Source organism: Nilaparvata lugens, chromosome 14 (genome assembly GCF_014356525.2).
Source record: "Nilaparvata lugens isolate BPH chromosome 14, ASM1435652v1, whole genome shotgun sequence".
Lineage (NCBI taxonomy): Eukaryota > Metazoa > Arthropoda > Insecta > Hemiptera > Delphacidae > Nilaparvata > Nilaparvata lugens.
The window spans coordinates 1,311,852-1,332,234 of NC_052517.1; the positions used below are offsets into that span (position 1 = coordinate 1,311,852).

At 35.9% G+C, this 20,383-nt stretch overlaps 1 protein-coding gene across 1 annotated transcript in view; it reads right to left on the bottom strand.

The window, feature by feature from the left end:
- LOC111060163 overlaps positions 1–20,383 on the bottom strand; it is a 119,017-nt gene that overhangs the window by 41,356 nt on the left and 57,278 nt on the right. The window contains exons 7-14 of the mRNA XM_039441131.1: positions 19,447–19,623; positions 17,749–17,888; positions 15,206–15,266; positions 13,041–13,174; positions 9,327–9,378; positions 8,069–8,281; positions 4,816–4,910; positions 2,155–2,286 (exon numbers count right to left, since the gene is read on the bottom strand). Coding sequence (XP_039297065.1) covers positions 2,155–2,286; positions 4,816–4,910; positions 8,069–8,281; positions 9,327–9,378; positions 13,041–13,174; positions 15,206–15,266; positions 17,749–17,888; positions 19,447–19,623 — 1,004 coding nt within the window. The remainder of the gene's footprint in view (positions 1–2,154; positions 2,287–4,815; positions 4,911–8,068; positions 8,282–9,326; positions 9,379–13,040; positions 13,175–15,205; positions 15,267–17,748; positions 17,889–19,446; positions 19,624–20,383) is intronic.

The following is a 20,383-nucleotide window of genomic DNA, read 5'->3' on the forward strand; positions in this document are numbered from 1 at the left end:
GTAATCATCCGCCATTTTTTCCGCCATCTTGAATTGAATTTTATTGAATTTCTTATTGTCGGATCCTTATGGTATAGGACCTCAAGTTTAAAATTTCAAGTCAATCGGTTAATTAGGAATGGAGTTATCTTGTTCACAGACATACACACACACACACACACACACACACACACACACACACACACACACACACACACACACACACACACACACACATACATACAGACCAACACCCAAAAATCATGTTTTTGGACTCAGGGGACCTTGAAACGTATAGAAAACTTTAAATTAGGTACCTTAATTTTTTTGGAAAGCAATACTTTCCTTACCTATGGTAGTAGGGCAAGGAAAGTAAAACACAAGTTATCACATTCCTTCAAATTTTCTAAATTTTCAAATTTTCTCTATTATTGTATGGGGAGTCCGATGGTGGCAAGCAAGTCGGGCCTCGGCCACAAACTCAAGTTCTGTCCTAAATTTGTCAAACTCTTTAAATAAGGATTGTAAATTTACAATACTGGGCTACAGTATTGTTGTTTTAACAGTCATAGACCCGGTTGCACAAAGCCGGTTAAATTTTAACTGTGGTTAATTCCACAACAACCAAACAGAGAAGGCCTTTTTGATAAGACGCCTTATCTGATTGGTTCTCGTGAAATTAATCACGGTTAAAATTTAACCGGCTTTTGTGCATTCGGGCCCTTATTAGTTCTAATAAGAAGGAGCATTCCTTATCATACATTATTCTTCATTATACTTAATTATGAAAGTTTTTATTTTGTCAGGTCCACGTTATAATGAAAGTGGTAAAAAAAATTTTTTTGATGAAAATAGTTATTTGTGCAACTAGTGCGCAAAGTGACAGTTTGCTGCACCGAAAGAAACGTTTACGCCCGAGCCGTAGGCGAGGGCGGAATGAATTCTTGAGTGCAGCAGAGGAACTTTGCGCACGTATTTCACATTAAGTTTTTCCTACAGTTACCATTGAATATGAAAAGTGGGTAATTATGGGTAAAATTGCCTAAAATGCATCAAATGTTTTTCTGTGTAATTTTATTATTGATAAAAACCTTAATCCTAAAATCCTAAAGTCCTCGTTGTCCTTGGTTATAATATATAATGAATAATAATTAGCGCGTTGTGCTTGGTTGCACCTCTGCTCACTATAGCAGCCACAGCAGTCACTGTTACCAACTTCATTTTGATTTTGCTGCACTGTTGCTCCATATAACCTACTAAGTATTTTGCGTTGCCATGTTGCAAATCTGGAGTGCAGAAAAATTTTTCCCGCACTAGAGCGGAAAAGTGATTCTTTGCGTTCTGTAATCAGTGCAGCAATGGCCACTTTTCAACGTAACTGTAGGAAAAATATATTTCTACATTGTTGGAAAACGAGCTAGCAACTTTACGGAGCAAGAAAGAATCTTAAACTACGATATTTACGTCAAGAAAAAATATTTTCTAATTATTTGATAATGAGCTTTCATGAATGACATTGCATATTTCGTTGTGTTTATTTCTACATTGTTAAAAACTATCTGGCAACAGTGCGGAGGTGGTAGAGAATAGCGCTATCTGCTTTGTGGAAAGATAGAGAAGGATAGCAATACCACTGCTAATCGAATACTGCCATTATAACGTGGACCTCACTATAGTGTTCAACAATATGATACAGTATCATTTCAACATGAAACACAACACCATAATTTGATACAAAACAGGATAGATCTATCTGCTTTGAGGAATGATAGACAAGGATAGCAACACCACTGCTAATCGAATACTACCATTATAACGTGGACCTCACTATAGCAATTAGTGTTCGACAATATTATACAGTATCACCATAATATGATACAGTATCATCTCAACTTGAAACACAACACCATAATTCGAAAAAAACCCGGTTAGAGCTATCTGCTTTGTGGGATGATAGACAAGGATAGCAACATCAATGCTAATCAAATTCTTGTTAATTTTATCTCTACATTCTTGGAAGACGATCTGGCAACGTTCTGGAGCTAGAAAATGATAGCACTATCCTGCTTAGTTGAATGATATGAATGATAGACAAGGATAATCAAATACTGCCATTATAACGTGGACCACACTATATTATGATGGAAAAACCAAAAAAATTAATTATCAACTTACCTTTATATCGAAGTCGTCATTCTTCTTTCTGCCCGGTTTCTTATGCAGTTTGTTCGAGTCACCTCCCAGTATATTCTCTTTGGCCGCAAGTGACGCTAAACATAAAAACACAACCTCTCTAGAAACTACTGTCTATGCTAAGAATACAAACACAACCTCTCTAGAATCTACTGTCTATGCTAAGAATACAAACACAACCTCTCTAGAATCTACTGTCTAAGCTAACACCAAAACAGAACCACTCTAGAATCTACTGTCTAAGCTAACACCAAAACAGAACCACTCTAAACTCTATACCATGAAGAAAAGATAGCATAAGAAGATATCCCATGGTACAGGTATTTCATGTTCCAAATTTCTTCTCCGATTACTGTCTAAATTATTGGTGTGTTGTTGGGAGTGGGCCGTCCACTGGAACCGATTTCGTCCGAACTAGCATCGGCCGAAAACTACCGAACTCGTCCGAACGATCCCCCAACAAACAAAGCTAAAGATGCTCGTCCATTGCAACAGGTTCATACATCCGTGCACGGCTGTCTCCGGCCGATCAAGTTTTCAATCCGAATTGAATGGGATTTTCCGGCTCTATCCGTCCGAAGTCGAGCTGAGTCAACATCATCCTAACCTCAAAATTGTTTCAAAGTATTGTCTGCTTTTGTTTTTTGAACTTGTTCTGTTTTATAAAGTTTTAACTATGGATAATGAAAAGTTGATAATTTTGGTTCAAGAGCATGTTCCATTTTGGGATATGCAAGACAAAAGATATCATCGTCGTGATGTTCAAAGGAATCTGAGAACAAAGATTGATGAACAAATAGGATCTAAACATTATTATAATGAATAACTAATTTAGTGGATATTTGTTTATTCAGTTTTCAAAATCTCTATATAATCATTGTTTATGAAAAATATTGGTGGCTATGATAGTAGTTAATTCAGAAATTGACAATCAGCCTAATACTGAACTAGATTGACATAAACGGTTCCAATGGACGACCATATTCGGCCGAATTAACGGCCGGCAGATTCGTCCGATCCAACGGCCAAACGGATCAGTTAAATACGGCTCCAGTGAACGGTTACCCTACGAGTGTAAGAAGGGCACAGTATGAGAGACTACCAGCGTCACATAGCTTCACCAAAAACAACTACTAGGACTATCGGCTTCAGTTAACACTCACATTTGCAACATAGACACCCTATACACTGTCTATTATTAGTGTGTTGTTGGGAGTGTAAGAGTGTAAGAAGGGCACAGTATGAGAGACTACCAGCGTCACATAGCTTCACCAAAAACAACTACTAGGACTATCGGCTTCAGTTAACACTCACATTTGCAACATAGACACCCTATACACTGTCTATTATTAGTGTGTTGTTGGAGTGTAAGAGTGTAAGAAGGCACAGTATGAGAGACTACCAGCGTCACATAGCTTCACCAAAAACAACTACTAGGACTATCGGCTTCAGTTAACACTCACATTTGCAACATAGACACCCTATACACTGTCTATTATTAGTGTGTTGTTGGGAGTGTTAAGGTGCGTACAGACTTTCGCTCTGCTCCGCAACCGAACGTCACTCCAGCAGAGCGATTGATGATCGACCGGGGAGCAAGAGTAGTTCGACCGGGGAACGCGAGAAGATCTAACATCTTCCGTAACGTTCATGATGGGTGCGTGGGCGGTCCGACTGTAGTTCGATGGTGGTACGAAGGCGGTACGAGGGCGGTACGAGGGAGGAGCGTGCTCGGTGCGGGTTGAAAGCACGAAAATGTTACTGAACATTAATTGTAGATTTTCATGCTCAATCCTTTCCACTTGAAAATTTTTGTTTAAATTGTATCTGAAGCCTGATAATTGGGAATCTAAAATCAAACTTTGCATAGATGGTGCAGTGCTCCTGAAATTTTTACAGATATGAGACTTGTTGCAGTTGATAGAGCTTATCAATGACTATTTTAGGTATAAATTTGATCAAAATCGTTGGAGCCGTTTTCGAGAAAATCGCGAAAAACCCTGTTTTTGACTACATTTTCGCCATTTTAGCCGCCATCTTGAATTGCATTTTGATCGAAATTGTTCGTGTCGGATCCTTATAGTGTAAGGACCTTATGTTCCAAATTTTAAGTTATTCCGTTTATAGGGAGATGAGATAACGTGTACACAGACGCACATACACTCATACACACACACACACACACACACACACACACATACATACATACAGACCAATAACCAAAAACTACTTTTTTTTACTCAGGGGACCTTGAAACGTATAGAAATTTAGAAATTGGGGTACCTTATTTCATAAATGACATTGTGTTTATTTCTACATTGTTAAAAACGATCTAGCAGCTTTAGGGAGCAAGAGAAGGATAGCGCTATCTGCTTTGTGGAATGATAGACAAGGATAGCAACACTACTGCTAATCAAACACTGTCATTATAACGTGGACCTCACTATAGAATCAATTAGTGTTCGACAATATGATACAGTATCATCTCAACTTGATACACAACACCATAATTTGATACAAAACAGGATAGAGCTATCTGCTTTGTGGAATGATAGACAAGGATAATTAAATACTGCTAATCAAATACTGCCATTATAACGTGGACCTCACTATATTACGATGGAAAAAAAAATATCAACTTACCTTTATATCGAAGTCGTCATTCTTCTTTCTGCCCGGTTTCTTATGCAGTTTGTTCGAGTCACCTCCCAGTATATTCTCTTTGGCCGCAAGCGACGCTAAACATACAAACACAACCTCTCTAGAAACTATTGTCTATGCTAAGAATACAAACACAACCTCTCTAGAAACTACTGTCTATGCTAACAACAAAACAGAACCACTCTAAACTCTATACCATGAAGAAAATATAGCATAAGAAGATATCCCATGGTACAGGTATTTCATGTTCCAAATTTCTTCTCCGATTACTGTCTAAATTATTGGTGTGTTGTTGGGACCGATTTCGTCCGAACTAGCATCGGCCGAAAACTACCGGACTCGTCCGAACGATCCCCCAACAAAGAAAGAAATAGATGCTCGTCCATTGCAACAGGTTCATACGGCCGTCTCCGTCTCATCAATTTTTCGATCCGAATTGGGATTTTCCGTCTCTATCCGGACGAAGTCGAACTGAGTCAACATCATCCTAACCTCAAAATTGTTTTAAAGTCTTGTATGCTTTTGTTTTTTGAACTTGTTCTGTTTTATAAAGTTTTAACTATGGATAAAGAAAAGTTGATAATTTTGGTTCAAGAGCATGTTCCATTGTGGGATATGCGAGACAAAAGATATCATCGTCGTGATGTTCAAAGGAATCTGTGAACAAAGATTGCTGAACAAATAGGATCTCTGAAGATTATTATAATGAATAACTAATTTAGTGGATATTTGTTTATTCAGTTTTCAAAATCTCTATATAATCATTGTTTATGAAAAATTTTGGTGGCTATGATAGTAGTTAATTCAATAATTGGCAACCAGCCAACTACTGGATTAGACTGACATAAACGGTTCCAATGGACGACCATAATCGGCCGAATTAACGGCCGGCAGATTCGTCCGATCCAACGGACAAACGGATCAGTTGAATACGGCTCCAGTGAACGGTTACCCTACGAGTGTAAGAAGGGCACAGTATGAGAGACTACCAGCGTCACATAGCTTCACCAAAAACAACTACTAGGACTATCGGCTTCAGTTAACACTCACATTTGCAACATAACGGTCCTTTACCATGGCATATCTTCTTGTGGTATATTTTATCTATGACGATATTATCTACTTCTTTTTATTGAGTATTTCTAGAGATATGAAACAAATGGGAATTGAGCGGTTCAGTTTGTCAAGTTTTCGTTCATCTCAATAAAGCTAACTTCTGTCTCACATAAAGGAAAGATACAACTTCAAACTGTGAGCATAAATTGAATGGGATTGATGACACTTTTTGTGTAGTTGAGAAGTTTATATTGTGGTAATATTTTGTGGTAATATTGTGGTAATTACATTCATATTGAATGAAAAAGACTATGAAAGATTTTTTTCATTCAATAGGATTGATTACAGTTTGAAATTAATCTTACCATAGAATAGACAAATAAATAGCAAACAAATGAAACAGGGCATCTATTTACAATATACAACAAACACATAAACAATTCAAACAGAGGTACTAATTCTTCTTCTTCTTTTTACATCTTCTAATCCTTTATCTTCTCCTACTTCATTCATACAACTTGTTCTCAACTATTCAACTCTTCAACTCCTTTCAAAATCTTTGTACTTCTCCAAGAAACAATATTCATCTTCACTCAACTAATCAACGGTTAAAAAAACTTGCTCTCAAAACGTGAACCTTCTTCTTCCTCTTCTTCTTTTTACATTTTTTAATCCTTTATCTTCTCATACAACTTGTTTTCAACTGTTCAACTCTTCAACGTCTTTCAAAAACTTTGTACTTCTCCAAGAAACCATATTCATCTACACTCAACTAATCAACGGTTGAAAAAACTTGCTCTCTCTTCAGCTTCTTTTCCAAAACTTTGTAATAGGTTGAAACTAATCAACGAATCATCGCATTTGACAAAACGGTTGAACAGCTTGTTGTAAACGCTTCAACCTTTTCAATTTCAACGTATCAAAGCTTCCACAAACCGCTTAAAAACTTGTTTTCAACACGTGAATCTTTTCAACTTGCCATAAAAAACTTTGCGATACTAATAAACGAATCAACGGTTTCCACAAACTGTTCTAAAACTTGTTCTCAACACGTCAACTTTTTCTCAAAAACGTTTTTTCTTGCAACTAATCAACGCTCTCCAATACCGTTGAACAACTTGTTCTCAACACGTCAACATCTTCAACTTCTTCTCAGAAACGTTTTTTCTTGCAACTAATCAACGCTCTCCAATACCGTTGAACAACTTGTTCTCAACACGTCAACCTCTTCAACTTCTTCTCAGAAATGTTTTCTCTTGCAATTAATCAACGGTTTCCAATACCGTTAAACAACTTGTTGTTCTTAACGCGTGATTCTCTTTTTCCAACTTCTTTAAAAAAAAACTTCCTCATTGTAACAAAACAACGAATTCAAAAACTGGTTAAATACTTGTTCGTTTTTCTTGCAACTAATCAACGCTTTCCAATACCGTTAAACAACTTGTTGTTCATAACACGTGATTCTCTTTTTCCAACTTCTTTAAAAAAAACGTCCTTCTTGCAACAAAACAACGAATTCAAAAACTGGTTAAATACTTGTTCGTTTTTCTTGCAACTAATCAACGCTTTCCAATACCGTTAAACAACTTGTTGTTCATAACACGTGATTCTCTTTTTCCAACTTCTTTGAAAAACTTCCTTCTTGCAACAAAACAACAAATTCAAAAACTGGTTAAATACTTGTTCGTTTTTCTTGCAACTAATCAACGCTTTCCAATACCGAATACCAATCAAAAAACATCCAACATTTTTGATAACAACTTGTTGTTCTTAACACGTGATTCTCTTTTTCCAACTTCTTTAAAAAAACTTCCTTCTTGCAACAAAACAACGAATTCAAAAACTGGTTAAATACTTGTTCACAACACGTGAACCTCTTCAACTACTTTTCAGAAACGTTCTTCTTTCAACTGATTAACGCTTAAATAACCTGATTTCAACTCTTCAACCTCTATTCAAAAACGTTCTACTTGCAACAAATCAACGCTAACAAAAACCGTTGTAAACTTCTGAAAACTGTTGTTCTTGTAATTTGCACTTTGTATTGTTTTGTATTCTTGTAAGTTTTGAATTTGACTGGAACTCGTTAAAAAACTTGCTTCAACCTCTTCAAATTCAATTCAAAAACGTTCTTCTTGCAACAAATACAAAAACCGTTGTAAACTTGTTCAACTCGATCAACTGCTATTATAGAGTGCTTCAAACTGAGCCTCGTCTATAGGACTGGCGATTGAGCTGATTGGCCGATCATTTCCATACTGATTATCATCATTGGTATCCAGCCGTCTTATGGTGAGCGCTTGGGTTTGATTCACACCCGCGTTTGGCATTCTAGCATTTGCATTGGCATAGTTCCACTCGGGCCGGCGCGAATAGGGCCGTAGCCGGATATCTGCGTTCAACAGAATAGAATAAGAAGATGAAGAAGAAGAAGAAGAAGAAGAAGTAGTAGTAGAAGAAGAAGAAGAAAGAGGAGAAGAAAACCTAAAACATTGTTATCCTAAGATTACACGCTTACACCTGAGGTAGTATAAGATTGTACAGTCTGGGTCCTGTAGCTTTGTCTATCGGCGAAGGGCCACTACACTACAATACTACCCAAACAAAAACATCCAACATTTTTGAAAATGAATCTTTCCATAAGCAACAGACGCTCTTCTGTATCTTCTCAAAGGCAACGTGTTGCATCCGAAAAGATACACAAGGAGCTTTAATGTATCTATCAATAGGCAACAAGTACTCTTCTGTATCTTCTCAAAAGAGAAGCTTTGCCTATCGGCGGAGGGCCACTACACTACAATACTACCCAAACAAAAACATCCAACATCTTTGAAAATGTATCTTTCCATAAGCAACAGACGCTCTTCTGTATCTTCTCAAAGGCAACGTGTTGCATCCGAAAAGATACACAAGGAGCTTTTTGGAGTTATCGTCACCTATCAATTCCACTAATTACCAGCCAATAATTACACTAATAGCCAGTAATTACTTCCATATAGAGTAGAAACTTTATCCGCAGAATATGTCCACTAGTTTCATTCTAGAGTTTTGGGTTTTGTATCTTTCCATAAGCAACAGACGCTCTTCTGTATCTTCTCAAAGGCAACGTGTTGCATCCGAAAAGATACACAAGGAGCTTTTTGGAGTCATCGTCACCTATCAATTCCACTAATTTAATAACGTAAATAGCCAGTAATTACTTCCATATAGAGTAGAAACTTTATCCGCAGAATATGACCACTGATTCAACTCAAGCCCACATTGTAAGTTTCATTCTAGAGTTGACCTAACCTAACCTAACCTAACCTAACCATCAACAGACTTGGAAATCTGAAGGAAATTTCATCAATATTGTACATAAACCTCGTATTTTTTATATAAATGTAGTACATATTTATTTATTTATTTATTAGAATACATATTGTTCAATGTCTCACCTTCATCCTCTTCAAGGGCTGAATAGATTGAAGCCGTCTTTGATTTTCCATTCTGAAACATGAAGAAAGAAAATAATCTCATTAAATTCAATTTTTCCTCCACTTACTGTCTAATAGTTATTTGTATATCTAGAGTGAAAAGAACGGCTTTTTTTCCCTGAGGGAAAAAGTTTGAAGCCCGAGGCGAAGCCGAAACAATTTTCCTGAGGGAGAAAACGTATTTTTCGCTTGTGATGTACACAACATTTTTCCTCCATCTACATTTTTTTATAGAAACTGCAAATAAAATCATTCTAATAACTTACGTATTGGTGACAATGTTTCCTAGCAACATAACCTAAAATCTAAAACCTAAAAACCGGTCGGCTGATTGGCACTGCCGATTGCGCTATCTATCGGCAAAAGTTGTAACAATTATATCAGCTGGGCAGCTACCAAAAATGGCTGACTCCAGATCACGCGGTTCAGATTTGAATTGCACATCAAAAATATTTGTTGGCTGGTATTTTTAATAGAATAAAATATTTTAAAAATTGTATAAATTTTTATTGTCTACTAATATTAAGAATATCATATCATACAAACATATATTTCATGAGTTGATCAAATTTCTGGTTGTGGTATTGATTTCAGTTGACTCAATGACAGACACCTCTATTATGCTTTCTCATCTGAGCTTAGACCTTCTAACCTATTACAATGTAAGTTTTTAATATAGAGATGCTTCCCATGTTATTTAAATGGAGTTACTTTTCCTCCCTAGGGAGTTTTTCTGTTTTTTACTACCGAGAGCGAAAAAGTGACACTTTAGTATTATGTTTCAGGGAGTAAAGTTAGTACTTTAGACAGTAGGTGGAGGAAAAGTACTTACTTTACTCCCTGAAACATAGTAGCCTACTAAAGTGTCACTTTTTCGCTCTCGGTAGTAAAAAACAGAAAAACTCCCTAGGGAGGAAAAGTGACTCCATTAAAATAACATGGGAAGTATCTCTATTTTAAAAACTTACATTGTAATAGGTAAGAAGGTCTAAGCTCAGATGAGGAAGCTTATAGAGTAGTCATTAAACCAACTAAATTCAATACCTCAACCAGACATTTGATAAAAATATGGAATTTATGTTAATATGCTAAAATTATTACAAACTTCATATCACTGTACTAAAAAAATGTACATTTTTTTTTAATTCCATGATATTCAAAATACCAGCCAACGAATATTCCTCATTAACTAATCAAATTTGAAACGGGAACTTCATCATAGCTGTAGTTGTGGCGGCCATTGTTGTTACAACTTTTGCTGACAGATAACACTGTTGGCGGAGAACTGTGATTACAAGCCAGCCCAGCTGTTTACTTTTTAGATTATGTTGTAACACATTGTTTGGTCACATACGTTTTTGAAAATTATTTTATTTGAAGTTTTTATAAAAATGTAGGTGGAGGAAAAATGTTGTGTATATCACAAGTGAAAAATGTTTTTTCTCCCTCAGGAAAATTGTTGCCCTCGGCTTCGCCTCGGGCTTCAAACTTTTCCCTCAGGGAGAAAAAACAGTACTTTTCACTAGATATACAAATAACTATTTCATCACCCTATTTTTATTAAATCATGGGAAAATATAATTGATCATTATAAACAAAAATAAACAGTAAACATTACATCAGATATACCGGAATCAGGTACCTTCTATGGGAGGCAGTGGCACGGCAGAGAATCGGTCAATATGCAATGCTGATCTCCTATCTTTTCCACTGATATTACAACGTGGACCAGAACTTCGTTAACAAGATCTAGAATATTTTTAAGAAAGCGTGGTAGCCATATTGAATTGATGTAACAAAAGATCAACGTAATCTTCTGGAACGTACAGCACCGTCATTATCTGATAATTATGGACGGAAATTCACGTGCTATAATATATACTATAATATATACTGTATACATCATTGGAAAGGAAATCAAATTCGCAAAGACATTGTAGGCTACTTGTTAATTTTTTACTTTCCTTGCCCTATTACCATAGGTAAGGAAAGTATTGCTTTCCGAAAAAAATTAAGGTACCCAAATTTCTATACGTTTCAAGGTCCCCTGAGTCCAAAAAGTGGTTTTTGGGTATTGGTCTGTATGTATATATATATATATATATATATATATATATATATTATATATATATATATATATATGAGTGTATGTGCGTCTGTGTACACGATATCTCATCTCCCAATTAACGGAATGACTTGAAATTTGGAACTTAAGGTCCTTTCACTATAAGGATCCGACACGAACAATTTCGATCAAATGCAATTCAAGATGGCGGCTAAAATGGCAAAAATGTTGTCAAAAACAGGGTTTTTCGTGATTTTCTCGGAAACGGCTCCAACGATTTTGATCAAATTCATACCTAAAATAGTCATCGATAAGCTCTATCAACTGCCACAAGTCCCATATCTGTAAAAATTTCAGGAGCACCGCCCCATCTATGCAGAGTTTGATTTTAGATTCTCGATTAACAGGCTTCAGATACAATTTAAACAAAAAATTTCGAGTGGAAAAGATTAAGCATGAGCATTTCTACAATTAATGTCCAGTAACATTTTCACCTAAAATTAAAAATAAGCTCGAAATTCGAGAAAATGTGATTATCCAATTATTGCAAACTGTTTGCAACTGTTGATTCTATTAAATGATTCACTATGAAGAGATAGCAGACCTCGTATGTCTCCAACGTTATTGTCCTATCACCAGCTGGCTTGGATATTTGTTTATAAGTAGACTTGAGATGCGCGAGAACACTAGCGTCAGGTGATCAAATCATAACGGCAAGGAAAGTTGTGTGAGTGCGCCACACCAGATTTTTTAATTGTAAAACTACTTACATAATTACAGGAAAAAAGCTTTTTGGAGTTAAAATTTTACATGGTTTTTGGAAGGAATATTTGAAATTTGAAAAACACCATACTTTATTCAATAAGATTTTTTAAGAAGATGCTATGTAAATCGTAGATTGATATGTTCCAAAGGGAATGCATTATTTGACCGTTTTTACATTGGTCTAATGGGACATCAATCAAGGTCACGACTGCTATAGTGAGGTCCACGTTATAATGACAGTATTTGATCAACTTTGGTTTTGCTATCCTTGTCTATCATTCGACAAAGCCGGTGGTACTATCCTTTTCTAGGTCCACAACGATGCCAATTGTTTTTGACAGTGTAAAAATATAATTAATTAATGCAGAGAATCGGCATCGCTATTCTTCTATATTCATCCACTGCCATTATAACGTGGACCTCACTATACCACGCACTCTTTAACAGTCGCCCACAAAAACGGATCCACTTTTGCTACAACAACTGCCACCTCCAGCTACTTTTACATCTCTATGGTGGCGATAAGCATTGACCTTGATTGACTAGAGATGCTGCACGACACAGCTGTTGGCCTGCAGATCTCTGCCTAACACAATCTACGTTTCCGCAGTTGTTTTGTTTAAATACATTTCTACATTATTATAACTGATCAGGCAACGTTGCAGAGCTGGAAAAGGATAGCGCTATCTGCTTTGTCGAATGATTGACAAAAATAGCAACACCAATGATAGTCAAATACTGCCATTATAACGTGGACCTCACTGTAGGGACCACTTTTGCCACAGCAACTGCCACCTCCAGCTACTTTTACATCTCTATGGTGGCGATTAACATTGACCACAGACCTTGATTGACTGGAGATGCTGCACCACACAGCTGTTGGCCTGCAGGTCTCTGCCCGCCGCAATCCACGTCTCCCGCAGCTGATCGGTCATCTTGCACCAGCGCTGATACAGCTTCCACGAGCTCTCTGTCTCACCTACAATTCACCCAACAAAACAAACATTAATTCACAATTCAAAATCCACGAGCTCTCTGTCTCACCTACAATTCACCCAACAAAACAAACATTAATTCACAATTCAAAATCATTTATTTATTCATTTCATTCATTCATTCACTTAATACCAAGTCTTTAATAAAAGAAACCCACGACATCATGCTCTGTTTATTAAAAAAAAAAATTATTAATAGTTTATATTTATTTTTCTTTATATAACATATTTCCAATATTGTAATAGTTAAGTGAGAATAATATTAAGGTAGAATTCTGCAGAATTTTTTATTTTACAGTTATTATAGATAGGAATTCTTCCCCCACACACGGACCAATAGTCTATGTGGGGGAATATTTATTTCCTGAAAATATTTGTTATTGAATTGAGATGTAAATGTTTTATTGATGTATTTTTTTTGATGGAAATAAATTGAATTGAAATTGAAATTGAAAGAAAATTGATTTATTGTATAAAACACTATAATAATACAATTATGACACTGGAGGAAAAACTAGGCTGAGCCTGTATTATTTCTCTCCAAAAATTTTGATAAAATGTTAATTTTGTTCAAAAGTTAAGAATAGAATAGAATTATTTGTCCAAGAACAATTACACGATTGTATGAGTCATTGTCAAGATATTTATAATATTCAATTACATCTTAATATATTAGGTTCACACACTGTTTCGTCACTCGATTTTCGGTCCAGGAATAATGATTTGAAAATTTTGAATTTTGAAGGTTGATTTTATTAAATGAATCACAGAATGTATATCACAATGAATTAAAAACTTTAGAAATATTGTAGTTATTTGGAAAATACCTAATTGACGTATATTTTACAAAGATTATTATTATTTCATCGTATAAAACCGCATTTGATGAGCTTATGGAAAGATACCTTTCAAAAATGTTGGATGTTTTTGAACTGGTAGTATTGTAGTCTAATGTAGTCTAATAATAATAATTTTTTTTAATAATAATTCGTTTATTTCACTGCATTTTTACAATAATTGGTAATACAAATACATACATTAAACATAATGGTTGAACATTACAATTGGTAATACAAATACATACCTTAAGCATAATAATTGAACATAGATAATAATATTAAGCATGTAACAGAAAAAACCACAGTGCATCCCTCTTTAGGCTAAACCTGTGTTGAGGGATGTCTCGCTCTCTAGTTGAGTCAACTTAATTATAATACAATAACAATTTTGAGGTATCAAACAATAAAGTAAATTTTATACAATAATCAGTGTGCTTTTCACAAGATGGGATTATGAATCTTTAACAATAAATTACATTTGAATGAAGACAGCAAAAAAATGTAAATAATATTACACCTCTATTAAACGTTTTTCTTCATAGAAGAAATTGTAACTGGGTGCATCTGATATATCTGATTGCAGTTTATTGAAAAGTCGTGGTCCCTTAGCAAAAGCATGTAAGGAGGCCACTCTACTTCTTGTGAAGGGTTCTTTTAATTTATTAGCAAGATTTCGACGAGTGGAATATACATGTTCATCCATAACTGGAAACTCTGAACGTCTTAAATACACAAACTTCAAAAGATTTATTTCAAATAGGGTATCAACACTAAAAACGCCAAATTCTCTATACAATACTTCGGTTGGATATCTTATGGGTCTCTTTAAACATATTTTTATTATTCTTTTATAAAGAATTATGAGAGGTTGCAAAATTAAACTCCCACAACTTCCCCAGGATACAATACCATAGCAGATAATTGACTGTATCAGTGCCAAGAATACCATTCTTAATTGATAGATAGGAAGGACATTCCTTAATCTAATGAATAAAGATGTCTGATTATTAAAGTATATTTCGCACCTACAGTAGAAAATTATATTTTTCCGGCTCGAAATCGGTTTTCAAGTCCGAGGCCGTAGGCCGAGGACTAGAAAAGATTGAGAGCCGGAAAAACATTTTTGCCCGTGGTAAATAGCACTTGAAATAGTAGAGCAAATAAATGTTGACTTACCTAGAATTTTAGTCTGTGCATTTTTCCATAGTAAGAAGGCCCACACGTGGGGTTTCGACTCCTGGAACCACAAAAAACATTGTATAGTAATAAAAAGAAACAACAAACTGATATAGATTAGACTACCACTATGGATTAAAAAATACAAACACTCTTTACATGTCAGAACCAAGTTTAAGGCCACAAGAAATTCATATCGTTCAACATTTCTTCAGTTTATATTTTGGCAATGGTATGGTAGAATTCCACAGTATAATGACAGTATTTGATCAATATTGGTGTTGCCATCCTTGTCTATCATCAGACAAAGACAGATCATTACGGTCGAAAGCAGGCATTCAACTACAGTCTTTTATTAGTGTGTTGTTGGGAGTGTAAGAGTGTAAGAAGGGCACAGTATGAGAGACTACCAGCGTCACATAGCTTCACCAAAAACAACTACTAGGACTATCGGCTTCAGTTAACACTCACATTTGCAACATAGACACCCTATACACTGTCTATTATTAGTGTGTTGTTGGGAGTGTAAGAGTGTAAGAAGGGCACAGTATGAGAGACTACCAGCGTCACATAGCTTCACCAAAAACAACTACTAGGACTATCGGCTTCAGTTAACACTCACATTTGCAACATAGACACCCTATACACTGTCTATTATTAGTGTGTTGTTGGGAGTGTAAGAGTGTAAGAAGGGCACAGTATGAGAGACTACCAGCGTCACATAGCTTCACCAAAAACAACTACTAGGACTATCAGCTTCAGTTAACACTCACATTTGCAACATAGACACCCTATACACTGTCTATTATTAGTGTGTTGTTGGGAGTGTAAGAGTGTAAGAAGGGCACAGTATGAGAGACTACCAGCGTCACATAGCTTCACCAAAAACAACTACTAGGACTATCGGCTTCAGTTAACACTCACATTTGCAACATAGACACCCTATACACTGTCTATTATTAGTGTGTTGTTGGGAGTGTAAGAGTGTAAGAAGGGCACAGTATGAGAGACTACCAGCGTCACATAGCTTCACCAAAAACAACTACTAGGACTATCGGCTTCAGTTAACACTCACATTTGCAACATAGACACCCTATACACTGTCTATTATTAGTGTGTTGTTGGGAGTGTAAGAGTGTAAGAAGGGCACAGTATGAGAGACTACCATCATCACATAGCTCCACCAAAAACAACTACTAGGACTATCGGCTTCAGTTAACACTCACATTTGCAACATAGACACCCTATACACTGTCTATTATTAGTGTGTTGTTGGGAGTGTAAGAAGGGCACAGTATGAGAGACTAGCAGCGTCACATAGCTCCACCAAAAACAACTACTAGGACTATCGGCTTCAGTTAACACTCACATTTGCAACATAGACACCCTATACACTGTCTATTATTAGTGTGTTGTTGGGAGTGTAAGAAGGCACAGTATGAGAGACTACCAGCGTCACATAGCTTCACCAAAAACACTACTAGGACTATCGGCTTCAGTTAACACTCACATTTGCAACATAGACACCCTATACACTGTCTATTATTAGTGTGTTGTTGGGAGTGTAAAAGTGTAAGAAGGGCACAGTATGAGAGACTACCAGCGTCACATAGCTTCACCAAAAACAACTACTAGGACTATCGGCTTCAGTTAACACTCACATTTGCAACATAGACACCCTATACACTGTCTATTATTAGTGTGTTGTTGGGAGTGTAAGAGTGTTAGAAGGGCACAGTATGAGAGACTACCAGCGTCACATAGCTTCACCAAAAACAACTACTACGACTATCGGCTTCAGTTAACACTCACATTTGCAACATAGACACCCTATACACTGTCTATTATTAGTGTGTTGTTGGGAGTGTAAGAGTGTAAGAAGGGCACAGTATGAGAGACTACCAGCGTCACATAGCTTCACCAAAAACAACTACTAGGACTATCGGCTTCAGTTAACACTCACATTTGCAACATAGACACCCTATACCATGGGAAATTTTACGCTATCTTTTTCTTAGACCAGTTATAGAATAGACACGGCCTATTGTATATTTATACTGAAAGTCTATGAAGCCAACATCTACTGCCATATCACCAACTCGTGACGTCAACATCAGATAGAAAACTTTTCTGTAGAGTTTGTTTACATTGTTTCCCATAGCAGATTGTGTCTATTTCAACGGGAGCGCAGCTGGAGCTTACCATTTTAATGAATAATAATTTACATCCTTCTGAAATAGAAACAATCTGAAAGTTTTCTATCCGATAATGACGTCACGATTTGGAGATATGGCAGTAGATGTTGGCTTCAAGGCTAGACTTCCCAGCGTGTCTACTCTATAACTGGTCTAAGGTGTTTTCACTATGGTGTGATCACTCCCTTAACAACAAATGCTATTTTCTTCCTGCAAAGATGAGTTTACAAAGTTTTCAAATATTTTCTCTTGGCCCAAATGATTTTATTTACAAAATTTTCGATCACTTTCTCTCAGCCCCGATAAATTAATACAATTTTCGAACAACTTGTGGTTCGGCCAACTCACCGACAAGCTAGCTTTGAATGTAGAGGTGCCCCGGCACTGCACCCTGGCTCGGTGCTCTTGGAATTGCTCGACAAAGTGGAACACCGTATGACAAAGTCCGCACACAAACACGTCCAACTCCTCGAGGTCTTCCTCTAGTCCTGCCAAATGATACACAACGATCGTAAATGATACACAACTAGCAGCGAAAATGATACAGAAACCATAGAGTAACAATAGCGTAAGTAGATATCCCATGATATAGGGCGTTTATGTCGCAACTTTTACTGTTATCTCAAGCTGATATTCCATGTAGTTCTTCCCTGTGAAGCTTTATGACGCTGGTAGTCTCTCATATTGTGCCGTTCATACACTCTTACCTGGTCAAAACAGTAAAAATCGACAATAATCGACAGTAATTGGCCTGAGATAACAGTAAAAGTTGCGACATAAACGCCCTATATCATGGGATATCTACTAATGCTATTGTTTCTCTATGCAGAAATTAACCGTAAATGATACACAACTAGCAGCAAAAATGATACACAACCTCCGTAAATGATACACAAATGACAGAAAAAAATGACACAGAAACTAGCAGAGAAATATACTATAGTGAGGTCCACGTTATAATGACTGTATTCGATTACCATTGGTGTTGCTATCCTTGTCTATCATTCCACAAAGCAGACAGCGCTATCCTTTTCACAAACTATGAATGATACAGAAGCTAACCGTAAAAGATACACAACTGGCCTGACTACCTCGATTTTTATCAGTACTTTTGTTTTTGAATTATATTCAGGATAGATTTTTTTTGTATTTTTTAGTTCTTATTATATTTTATTGTATTTATTTTCTCAACTTTAATATATTTTATCTATTGTCATTATTATTTATTAAGTTAAGTTTTGCTTGTTTTGAACTGTCCTTTAGTTCTGTTCAGTGATGCTCCTGCAATGCGAACGTGACCTTGTTATCAAGGTCTTTGCATGCAGTATTTTATTTCATGCATTAATTATGGTGTATTTTTGTAAAACAGTGTAGCTGTGCTAGATTACATTTCATCATCCTATAATGAGAATTAATACAATTAGTATTATCAGCAAGTTTCATATTTATTCGGTTAAAAAGTTCTCTTAAGTATTGTTTTTTATTATTCTTATTTGCTATCTTTTTTTTTAGTTTTGTGCGCTGTACTGTTGTTGTAAATTGGTTGCGAAATAAAGAATCTTATCTTATCTTATCTTAAACCAGCAGATAAAATATACTATAGTGAGGTCCACGTTATAACAGCTGTATTCGATTACGATTGGTGTTGCTATCCTTGTCTATCATTCCACAAAGCAGATAGCGCTATCCTTTTCACAAACTGTGAATGATGATACAGATAACATAAATGATACATAAAACACCAGAAAAACGTGAATGATACAGAAGCTAACCGTAAAAGATACACAACTGGCAGAAAAAAATGATACAGATAACAAAATTGATACAGAAGCTAGCAGAAAAATATACTATAGTGAGGTCTACGTTATGCCAGTATTTGATTAACATTGGTGTTGCTATCCTTATCCATCATTCGACAAAACATATAGGTCTATCCTTTTCACACACTACACCAGTGCCAAATCGTTTGTGAACTTTGTAAAAGTTTGTACCAATGCAGAACTTCAAAACAGAGATAAACAAACAAAGACAGACAAAAAAGCTCACCCTGAAGAACTTGGGGGTTTTCTGTCAACGGCTTTGACTGGTCCGAAGGAGAAACAGCTGAAGCGGCAACAGCTGCATTGTCAGCTGATTGGGACGTCACATCAGCTGATTCCGCGTTGTCAGTTAGCGTGTACAGCAATTCAGCTGTACTTGTCTTCTCGTCTTCAACCACGGCGTCTGCAACACAACAAAATCAAAAACATTTTAAAAATTAATTGAGATTTTTTTCAAAATTATTAACGCTTCTTGAGATACTAAAGCTGCGTTTACATCAAGTTATTAAAAAAAAATGTTTATTTTTCAGTTCTTATTGATTCTATTAGATTAAACGAAACTTGACAAACAAATCTGTGGCTTTGTGCAAGAACTACCTATGTCAAAATTTCTCACAAATCAGCTTGAAAGTTCACCTTGTATTTTCCAACTACGGCATTTCGATACGGAAATGCGAGTGCTAGAAGTGCAGAAGTCGACATTGGTAGGTAGTTATGGCACGGAGTATGAATGCCAATCTAAAAACATATGTCTTTATTGGTAATTTTAACACTCTGAGATTGGTAAACAAATTGACATTGACAATTGGTAGACAATCATGACATTGTATAACATTTTATTGCTTTGAGATGGGACATTGGCACTTCTGGAACTAAAAATAATTGATATTAGTGTATTTAACTCATTTTTGAAAAAAAATTGACATTGGTAGTTTTTGCACCAAGCCACAAAAATATGTTAATCATGTGTATGATAAGCTATGTTCAATTGAATAGAATCTATAAAGGCGGAGCAATAAACATAACCTAATAACAGATTAGTAGAATTGATGGTGATGTTGTGTAATCTCTCCATAAGAAAACAAAGATATTGTCAAATTTCACTAAAAATTTATTAAAAACTTTAAAACAGAACAATGGTTTCACGCAGTTAACCAACGCAT